This window comes from Rhinatrema bivittatum, chromosome 11, assembly GCF_901001135.1.
Source record: "Rhinatrema bivittatum chromosome 11, aRhiBiv1.1, whole genome shotgun sequence".
Taxonomy (NCBI): Eukaryota; Metazoa; Chordata; class Amphibia; order Gymnophiona; family Rhinatrematidae; genus Rhinatrema; species Rhinatrema bivittatum.
Genome location: NC_042625.1, coordinates 70344430 through 70355165, shown reverse-complemented (window position 1 = coordinate 70355165; position 10736 = coordinate 70344430). Strand labels below are relative to the sequence as shown.

Below are 10736 nucleotides of genomic sequence, written 5' to 3'. Positions count from 1 at the left end.
TCCCTATTGCAGGTGGACTAGGAGGCAGCCACAACTTGCCCCATCCTGCTACTTTATTTTTTTTAAGGTTATCGCTGTACAACTCCATACATGGAATAGGACAAATCACTGGCAGATATGGTAACCCTAGAAAAGGGGCCTGTGTTGGAGGTCGCCACCTGACTAGGGTGAATCCTTAGTGCAAGCCCTTTTTTTTTTTTTTTATTTTGCTCGGCTGCTTCTAAGGACTTGTAGCTCCAATTTAAACCCATGCGCTGATTACATCCTTTCAGGCTAATCCAGTAAAAAGTATCACAGGCCCGCAAGAACTCCTATCCCCTTTAACCCGCTACTCATCACGGAGATAAAATATATTCCTCCACCCCACCCACTGCACAGCAGCGGAATTCAATTTACAGCCTGCTTCTGATCACCTGATAGGAAGGAAGGACATGTACAACACTCCCATAATGCCGCGTGCGGATCAAGGGAAAGAGAACGCCGGGTAATGTAGTTCTTGTGCCTGCTGGTTTGGCCTGGAGGAGATGAGGTTGGACTTTAGCTCCCAGCCTGCAGCGCGCGTGGAGTAGGGGGTGGGGATGGCCGCCGGATATCCGGCACTGCAGCAGCTGCTGCTATTCTCGGGTGGTCCTGGAGTTGGAGAGGATGGTAAGAGGGGCTTCGGACCTTCGCGGGGCAGGCTGGGATCGGTAGTTTCATCTTTGTTTTAGGACAGTGGGTTTTGGGGGAGAAGGGTCACTCTAGGGTGCTAGTCTGAGGGTGGAAGAAATTATTTAATCTGGGATAGTTAGTCGTTGTGGTGGAGGTTCTCTAATCTAGAGAAACAGTATTGCAAGGTATTAAAATGATCTGTTCTTGTAGGGGTCGTTATGTTTTGGTGGTCCCCACTGTTGTTGGCCAGTTCAGGGTGGGTCACAATTTTAGAATGGTAAGGAAGTCATTGTATCCAGGGTGGTCAGTCCCTGGGAAGGCTGTCCCAAGCAGGTCACTGTGGGGCTAGTCTAGAGGTTAAAGCAGTGGAGTGAGAACCAGGGAAGCCAGGATTCAAATCTAGCTGCTGCTCCTTGTGATAATTTACAAATTATTTCACCCTGCATTGCCTTAGGTACAAACTTAGGGCTTGATTTACTAAGACTTTTTTTTATTCTGTGTCTATGGGGAAACAGCTTATTAAATCAAGCCCTTAGATTGTATGCCCTCCGGGGATAGGGAAATGACTACTGTACATGAACGTATCTCATCTTTAGCTACCAATGAAAAGGTGTGAGTACATCTAAATATTTAATACATAAATAATAATATTCTGGAGAGAGAAGTCCTGAGGAGGAAAGGGTGCCACTATACACTAGGATTCTTGGTGAAGAGTCACTCTGTTCTGAGATAGACTGCCAGGGGGAGGGGGCCTTCTATTCTAAGTTGATCAGTCCCTGGGCAAGGGTTAGGGGAGTCACTTTAGTCTATAATGGCAATACCATGGGTCATGCTATTCTATAATGATTAGTTCAGTAGAGGGTATGCTCTTCTAGGGTGGTCATTCTTCAGAAGGCAGGGCTCACTTCTCTCTAGAAAGGCTAATCATGTGATTAGGATACTGATCAGGTCATGAAAAAGCACTTCATGGAATGATTTCTTCAGGAGACAGAGCAGAATGATGCTATGTAATGAAGAACTGTCCCTTTATATGCTTTCTCTCTTTCTTTCTTTCTCTCTCTGGCACCACTCAGATTCGTTTTATCCTGATCCAAAATCGTGCAGGAAAGACTCGTTTGGCCAAATGGTACATGCAGTTTGATGATGATGAGAAGCAGAAGTTGATTGAGGAGGTTCATGCTGTGGTCACTGTCCGAGATGCCAAACATACCAACTTTGTTGAGGTAACAGTGATAGCTGATGGATCTTAAATGAATGGTGCTGAAGTTCTCTGTGCTGCCTTATCAGGACCTATTCACAAAGAGCGAATCTCAGTGTCTCTCTCTCTCTCTTTCTTGATTTCAGTTTCGAAACTTTAAGATCATATACCGGCGCTATGCGGGGCTGTATTTCTGCATCTGCGTGGATGTGAACGACAATAATCTGGCCTACCTGGAAGCTATTCATAACTTTGTGGAGGTGAGAATGGAAGGCAATTCTGTTTCTGGGGTGTCTGTGCCGGAGGTCACATGAACTTACTATAGCAGGGAGAGCAGTATCGAGCTCTGAAACTGTCAATAGTTACACTAATTTTTGTTATTGGCTTGCTTCTCTTTAGGTGCTGAATGAATATTTCCACAATGTTTGCGAGCTGGATCTGGTGTTCAATTTCTATAAAGTAAGCACCAGTCCTTGGCTGAGGCTCTGGTTTTGGCTTTGGGTGCTCCTTGTGGGAGGGGAACTAGGGGCCCTTGTGAAAGAGGGGCTTAGCCAAGACACAGTTGTGATAATTAAAGCCAGTTAATTTGGTTGGAGCTTCGGTAGGTTTTGCATTACCCAGCTTCCATGAGTTCTTATTTTGTGCTTACAGACCCTTACGCAGGTTTTTTCATGTTACATAAAAAATCTCGGATTGACCATCGTATTCAATCAAAGCCTCTTCCAACCCTCAATCCCACCTTGGCTTTCTGCTGCCCTGGAATTTGCAGCAGAATCTGCTGTCTCCAGTGGACTTTCTAATGTTTATTACTTTAATGTAATGCCGCCTCACCCTTTCTCTGCCACATGCGCGCACACACTTTTTCTATTAAGAATTTTAAAAATAGTTTGGAGTCTGAGGGTCTTCTGTAAATAAGCCCTGTAAACCTGACATGATTGTAGCCCTGTCATGGGCTACTAGATAAGTGTAACCAGAGTAGGCCAGCCTGGTAGTGTCCTGGACATGCGAAGCCTCACCCCTTGTTCTTGGATCTCTTCCAGGTTTACACTGTAGTGGATGAGATGTTCTTAGCAGGAGAGATCAGAGAGACAAGCCAGACGAAAGTACTGAAACAGCTCCTGATGTTACAGTCCCTGGAGTGAGAATGAACTTTGGGACAAGGTTCCTGCTCTGGGCATTCTTCATCTCCTCCACACCCCCATTATTCTATCTCACAGACCCTAGTGGCCTCATTTTTTCATACATCCTCTGATTTGTGTAAATATTTCATGGGCTTCCCCCAAAAGCTTACCAAAATCAATCTATGGGCTTCTCCCGGGTTCAGACACTCTTCCCCTGGTCTCTAATTGGTGGTGCAGACACTAAGCTAAAAACCACCTTTACAGTAACTGGAGTAATACTCCCTCACTGGACAGTGTAGATCTTCTACCAGATGTCCTGAAAGAGGAGCAACCAGTGATGTCGTCATATCCTGCTCTCTCGTGGGATGTGGAGAACAGGCTGACGACATTGATTACTGGCAAGCATGGATACTCGCAGGAGGCATCAGCTTTTGATTCTTTTGGTCTCAGATAAAAGGGGTGGGGGAAGAAGAACAAAGGCAAATCGGATCCTCCCCTCCATTTCCGAGCTCTTTACTCTTTCCTTCATATATCCAGTGGCTATCAGCTTGTATTCATGGAAAGTAGAACAGGTGTGTGTGTGTGTGTGTGTGTGTGTGTGTGTGTTCGTGCCTCTGAACCTTATTCACTCCTGCATCTGTGAGTCTCTGAATTTGATTTTCCATCTCTCTCCTCCATTTCAAGGTCCCCTTTGTTCTCTTCCTCTGCTTTCTCCTGCCTCGCTCAATGCCCATAGGCTCTCTGCGTGAGGGAGCCTTTGACATTTTTGTATAATGTAGTACTGTTGCAGGTGAAATGTCGTACTGATATACCAATAAACCATGTCTGTGATGGAGTACAGATTTGTGCATGTGGAGTTTCTGAATCAAAGCTTTCTCCTCCCGCAGTAAGGGATTCTGTGGTATGCAGATTCTCTCTCAATCAAAGTTGTCTCCTCTGGGTGCGAGATTGTGCGGTTTTTAGATTCTCTGAATCAAAGATCCCTTACTCCGTCATGATTTGCACAGGTTTTCATGAGGGCTGTACAGTTGGGATTTCATTCTGTGCCAAGCCTCCCTCCCTCCCTCTGAAGCTGATGCCCTTTGCTCAGTATTCTGGAAGGAGGAGGTGCAGGTTTATCTTGGAGCCTCTCCTAACCTTCACCCATCAGCAGCTTCCTACCTAACCTAGACCACTTGTCCATCCTTGCTGGACATTCTTGAGCCAAGCAGGGAATACTGCCAGAAAATTCCTAGCCAGGGATGCGTATATCACATTATAGGAAATTCACCTCGTCCATGCATATGGATGTTTTCCAAATGGCACATCTGTTAGTAAAGTTAAATGTTACCATGTTACTGTTAGTAAAGGTAAATGTTAAAAAGTGTATCTGGTAATGCATGATATTAATTGTTATGACCTTTAATGTAGGAAGTTGTAATACCTGTAAACCTGAGTGAAGGCTTGTACCAAACTTCGGTATATAGAAACACACACACAAAAAAAAAAAAGGGATATGGCTGAAAAGGGACAGAATCATTATAAGATTTTCCCTAATTTGTAATTGTGCTAGTGATGCCTTGCATATATCTTCTGTATATGCTGTGCAATTGAAGGCATTAGGCTTAAGACATTTGTTTACAGTGAGAGAGCGTTGGGGACCCGTATCGGGCTTGACCACTCCTGTGCCTGCAATTTTCACATATTTGCTGCTGCAATATTCAGGAAGACAAATGAGATTAAACCTAAAGGCTCTCACAAGGGATTCAGTGTGTGCAGGAGCTTCATGAGCTTCAAATCCAATTTCTCTGTTCTGAGACCAAAAGAGAGGAATTTCCTGTTTTAAGCTACTGCTTGGATTTCCTTTGTGGCCTAGGTAAGCAGATAAGAAGTAGGGGAGCAGCCCACCCAGCTAAGCTGCCGCTGCTGCAGAGGTCTGGCTTCTGCTGTTTTGCCTAGGCAGATGTGAAAGCTCCAGTCTCTATTGTGGCTGGGGAGGGGCCAGGATGGACATTTTAAGCCCGAATTTTAAAAACCCCTTCACGTGTAAAATCCGGGGGTTACGCACATGGCCAGGCCCTGCATTTTCAAAAGGGCCCGGCCTTGCATGAAACTCCCGCTACGCACAGAAGTGCCGGGCCAAAGAAAAGAGATGGGGTCGGGGTGGGGTAGAGTGGAGTGGAGGCCGACCAGGACAGCAGCCATTAGGTCCTGTCCACGTCAACATCTGCTTCTTAGAGCACGTAAGTATAAAAACAAAAAAACGTAGATGAGTTAGGGTAGGTTTTAGGGTCGGAGAGAAGAAAAGGGAGGCAAAGTAGGAAGGGGTAAAGGAAACTGGGAGGGAATTAGGCAAAGGCCCGATAGCAGCATCATGCTTAGTTTATAAAAATACTCCCCCCACCCCCTCTGCGTCTGAGTCCCGACACGCCTGCACATGCGTGCGCGGATTTAAAATCCGGAGTGTATGTGGAAACTGTATTTTATAACATGCGCATGTGTTATAAAATAGCCGCGTCCATGTGTGCGTGCTGGGAACCGCACGCAGATGGACACCCGCATGAACCTTTTAAAATTGACCCCTTAATAAAATGGTGGGGGGAGGGGGTTTGTATTTAGAACCTGCCAGTTTCTTCCTGCTCCTGGAGCTTCCATCTAGGGAGCAAAGTTTTGGCTCAGAAATTGAACCAAGAGAGACTGCATCAGGTCAGCACACATTTTTTTAGTGCTGGAAATTTAACTGCAGGTTAGAGCTGGTGTTAAGTTTCCAGCACTTAAAACCTCTAAAAAGGGGAAAACAAGTTTTAAAAACAGTTTAAAAATGTCCATGGATAAGTAAAAAATTTGGGTGAGTGATGCCAAGTTACTGCCTCCACTTATCCATATTAGTACAGACATATCTTCCTATCTGGGAGCTGCTTCCTGCTGTCAGATGGATAAATTGGTATTTATCCAGCTAAGTGGTGGCTGCAACTGTCACGGACGACTCTTCCCTCCCTTCCTGAGTTAAAATGTGCATTCGGCTTGTGCCAAAAGCATATTTTAAAGTTTTTGCACATTTTTTAACTCCCGATTAACATATTATTAGTTTACTGCATCAGGACTTTAAAAAAAATGAACCTGAGCATTAAAAATGTGCACTGCAAGCCAGTGTACAGTTTTTTGTTTTTTTTTTAATGTTCTGGCATTTAATCCTGATTTGCAGTGGTTTCTGGGTTGAACTGTAATACCTCAAGCAGGACAGTAGGTGGTGGCATTGTACCCAAAACAACCCACCAACAAGCATGAAGTTCCTATGTCCTGTGCTGTCACCTCGATTTCAGCAACAGAGGCCTTGGCTCACCTGCTGGTCACTTCCAACTCAGGTTCTGTCTGCTGGGGCTTGCCAGACTCCTTACCACTCCTCCCTCATTTTGGAGAGGGTCGCCCTCTTCCCAATATAACTTGCCTGAGTTTGGCAGCAGTCTCATGAACTCAAGAACCAATTAATTTCTGTGTCTTCCAAAGTTTACAAAATCCACTCTGCTGCAGATCAGCTTGGAAGAAATTCATCTGATCTTGAGGAGAGGGATAATATTAGGAAGTGTAATTAATTTGATTCGTTTTTTGGGAGGGGAGGGAAGAGTCCATATAATTGTGTGAAGGAGATGTGGCTTAAGTTAAGTGTTTCAGGGATATGGGTTCAAATCCTGGCTCTAGCACTGCATGGTCTTCAGCAAATCCCTTTTATCTGCCTGTTCGGTGATTTTAAATGGTTAAAGGACAGGAGTGAGTATGTGTGTGGGCATGCCAATGATCCTGACCTAGATTATTTGATCCATTTGTAACATATTATATGTATGTGTATATAGCACAGAGACATAAAGGTAGAGGCAGAGCCCTTGTTTCCTATGGCAAAGTTTTCAAGATTCTGAGGCAAATTTGTATAATTTTGCATAAGTCATACCTCTGGCTGTGCATAAACAAGTAAATTTTGTATTGAAAGCTTACATTTGTTTTTAAACAATATTTAAACTATATGCAACATTTATCAAGTACCAAAATCAACAATTTATTAAGATGTCATATGTTACAAACTTTTAAACTATGAGATGTCACTTTTGTTTTTGAACTGAAATAGTGCATCCATCTTTCCAACTATATGAGCTTCTGTATGCAAACAAATGCTCTCTGCAGCAGCAGTTTGTCATGCTGTTAATTATACAGAAAAATGTGTGTGATATATTGCTCACATGGTAACAGACACAACAAAGAGTTGAATTTAGCACAAGTTTGAAACTTAGCTGTAGTCCCAGTCATCAAAGCTTCTATGAATTGAAATGAGTGCTCTCTCTGCCAGTTGTGAGATCCCAATAATTGCAGACTTCCAAAAACACATACAACATTAACAATGAACTGGATGATTGACCACATATACAGGCCAAGGAACCTCTGAATAAAGATTAAAATCTTCTAAAGGAACATCATTTCATTCATGAATTATATCCCAATCATCTTTGATTTAAGAGATGTTTGAGGGATCAAACATTCTGTTTTCTCTGTCCCCTCCCCTCTTCCCCTCAGGCTGCTTGCAAGGGAAGGGGCTGGAGCAGGAGCAGAGAGAGCTGAGACTGAAGGCAGACACCCTGTAGCATTGAGAAAGCTTCAGGAATGTTGATTGTACAGCAAGTTGTAAATTGTGAAGCAACAGTCTAATTAGGCAGGGGCACCTGGTGCAGTACACACCCTGTCAGCATATGTGAGTACTGAGACTTGCACTAGCTATGGCAGCTCTAAATGTGTACATCTGAATAATACATTGTGAGTCACAGGGTGAAAATGGTAATTTTATCCCACTGGTAAAAAATTGTGCATTTGCAGAATCCTATTCCCTTTCAATGTGACCTTTGCTCTACTTATAAAATTGAAAGAATAAAAAACTGGGCATTTAATGGGGAAGAGGACTCTGTCACTTACACACTGAATGTTTGATTGCATTAGAAAGACCTCTTGTGCAGCATGGGTTTGAGTAGAGAGAATGTATTCAGTCATGGCAATGCCAGTTATTAGCCAAGGGTGAGCAAAATCCACCTTTCCTCATCATCCAGACCATACACGTGAGTTATGCTTCTCAACCAGCAGAGGGAGACAGAGAACAAAAAGCTTGCTGACATCACTCCTTATAGCGTCCCATTCTGCACTCAGCCTGCCATTATTCTCCGTCTCTAGCAGATGGTAGAAAAGCATCCCATTCTGTGACTGAGTCCTGATGTTTAGGCCAGGTGAAGAAGGATTTGCCTGCTCCTTGGGTGATTAATGTCAGAACTCCAGCCCTGGTTGAAGTGTTCCTGGGTGAAAGTCTGCAGACTTCCTCCACTAGTGGAGTTTAGTCTGTCAAGGAGGAGCTTCCTTTGGGAACTAGGTCTTGGCAGAGGTGCTGGGAGTATCCCACATCTTCCTGCCCAAGGGAGGTCTTCTCACTCTTTTCCATGAACCTTCTCGGAGGTTTGGATTTCTTCCTTTAGCTTGCTTTCTCTGAGGGCTTGAATACAGAATTGGAAAAAAAGAAATTAAAGAGAGAGGAAAAGGCTCTGTCTGCTCAGGGTAACAGCATCAGCAGCAGAGAAATCGTCTTAAAGGAGGAATCGAGGGGATTTTTTTTTAGAACTTTCTCTGGGTATAAGCAACTAATTTTGCACTGAGGATGGTGATGCAGGAGCATGAGAAAAGCTACTGGTGTGCTCAGTTTGTGAGCATGGAGGTCTTTTCCGGGGGGGGAGACAAGTATTGTCCCCATGTCAGGAGGAGAGGGAGAGCACCGAAAATGTACTTTTTTTTTGTTTTGGGGGGGGGGGGGGGGGGTGTTCACATCAGCAGGGTTGTCTGGCCTGCCTGCTTCCACCAGCGGGAGCAGCAGCCATCTTGGTTCTGCCGGACAGTGAAGGCTGGCATCACAGGCCACCTCCTCTCTTACCTGCGATGCTGGACAATTTTTCTAAGATCCTGTGGGCTTCTGGAACTGTGGCAGGGACTGCAATAGGAGTGGATTTGGCAGTGCAACTCACAATGTCTGCTAACATTGGCCATCTTTTTTTCATAACGCTTTTTGCCTGGGGCAGATTGTGGTCCTGGCGCCTCTGTCCTTTCTTTGGCACAGCTGACTCAAGGCAATGCACCTCTTCCTTCAGGGTGTAAAAGAACCAGAAAGCAGATGAGGGAAGATCTAGAGGAGTTTAGGTCCTCTGTTTCTGATGCCTCCTTGATACCCTTGAGGGAAGCTAAAGGGAGTGCAAGTGAAGGGGATTTAGAGGAAAGAAAATTCTTTCCCAGAGAAGGAGATGATTCCCCCGGTGGTTTGTATTTTTCATAGGGAAGAATTAACTTCTGTCTTTAAAATTTTAAATATCTGAGGAAATGAGGGGAGAAGAAGCAGAGGATCCGATTAGAAGAGGCTTGTGAAAATCTGCTAAATCTTTCTCCTTTCTAAATCAATTAAGTAGTTAATTCCCAGGGGAGTGGAACAACCCAGAGGCAAGTTTTAGAGGAGGATGGGCCATAACAAGGCTTTATCCTTTGAGCAAACAAGAAAGAGAGACATTGAAGGTGCCAAAGTGGGAGGCACTGGTGTGTTCTAACTGGAAGGATCACTATTCCTGTTGAAGGTGGTGCTATGATAGGAGAACTGAAGCTGCTCTAAAGCAGGCCTTCAAGGCAGCTGAGCTAGCGCTGCAGGATGTAGTTGCATTGTGGATTAGGACATTTCTGTGAAAGTTTTGGTTCTGCTCTGGATGAGACAACTCAGATGAAGCCCGAGGCAACTTTTCTAGCTAATGCATCTTATGATTTAGTTCAGGCCACAGCTGGATATATGGCCTGCATGGTGACAATCAGGCATTTGTTATGGTTACGCAACTGGTCTGCAGGCTCTATTTCAAAAACCCAGTTGGTGACGTTTCCCTTTAAGAGGAAATTGTTTGGAGATGAGTTGGAGAAGTTTGTGAAGTCCTTAGGGGAGTCTAAGGCGGCTAGGCTGCCTGAGGATAATCCTAAAGGAGCTTCACATTCAGCACCATCATGTTCCCATTATTGGATTCAGAGAAGGAAAGTCATCAGGCAACCAGCGAGCCAGGCCTTACATTTTTTTTCCTGGTCTTTCAAACGAGTAAAAGAGGCCCTAAACATTCAGGCACCGGTGTCACCACTGTTCCAAACTTTGTAATGAAAGTGTGGGGGGACGACCCAGTCTTGGGTTCAGAAGATAGGGTGTTGCTTGTCAGCTTTTTACTTGAGATGGCTCTAGACCAGTGGTTCTCAACCCTGTCCTGGGGACCCCCCAGCCAGTCGGGTTTTCAGGATATCCACAATGAATATGCATGAGAGAAAATTTGCATGTTATGGAGGCAGTGTATGCAAATTTTCTCTCATGCATATTCATTGTGGATATCCTGAAAACCCGACTGGCTGGGGGGGTCCCCAGGACAGGGTTGAGAACCACTGCTCTAGACTATTTAAATGAGTTCTGGAAATAGTCCGAGACGGCTACGCTCTGGAATTTTCTTGTCCTATTTCAGACTCTTTATAATGTCCCCTTGACTTTTTCCACTCAATAAAAGAGAAGTGGTGCAAGTTACACTTGATCATCTTTTACTTTTAGGGCTGGTGGTCCCAATACCGGCCATTTAGAGGATTAGGGAAATATTCCATCTACTTTTAGTTTCAAAGAAAGAAAGTATCTTTCTTACTGTTTTGTACCTCAAACAGGTCAAAAGGACCCTAAAGGTTTCTTACTTCAAGGTAGAAAAGTTGAA

At 44.4% G+C, this 10736-nt stretch overlaps 1 protein-coding gene across 2 annotated transcripts; it reads left to right on the top strand.

Annotated features, from left to right (window-relative positions):
- Positions 1-500: 500 nt before the first annotated feature.
- AP2S1 (adaptor related protein complex 2 subunit sigma 1) lies at positions 501-3810 on the top strand. Of its 2 annotated transcripts, none has more exons than XM_029571691.1 (5): positions 501-648; positions 1725-1874; positions 1996-2109; positions 2249-2308; positions 2890-3810. In XM_029571691.1, exons 1-5 carry the CDS (start codon positions 646-648, stop codon positions 2989-2991), a joined length of 429 nt encoding a protein of 142 aa, XP_029427551.1. In that variant the 5' UTR covers positions 501-645; the 3' UTR covers positions 2992-3810. The 2 variants fall into 2 exon arrangements, with proteins under 2 accessions (XP_029427551.1, XP_029427552.1); XM_029571692.1 differs by lacking the exon at positions 501-648 and adding an exon at positions 691-836.
- The last annotated feature ends 6926 nt before the right edge of the window (positions 3811-10736 follow it).

Bases quoted from the DNA above. Each gene is read 5' to 3' on its own strand.
- AP2S1 (XM_029571691.1), top strand. The intron at 1,875-1,995 runs GTAACAGTGATA...TCTTGATTTCAG, and splicing joins AACATACCAACTTTGTTGAG to TTTCGAAACTTTAAGATCAT. The intron at 2,110-2,248 runs GTGAGAATGGAA...GCTTCTCTTTAG, and splicing joins CTATTCATAACTTTGTGGAG to GTGCTGAATGAATATTTCCA.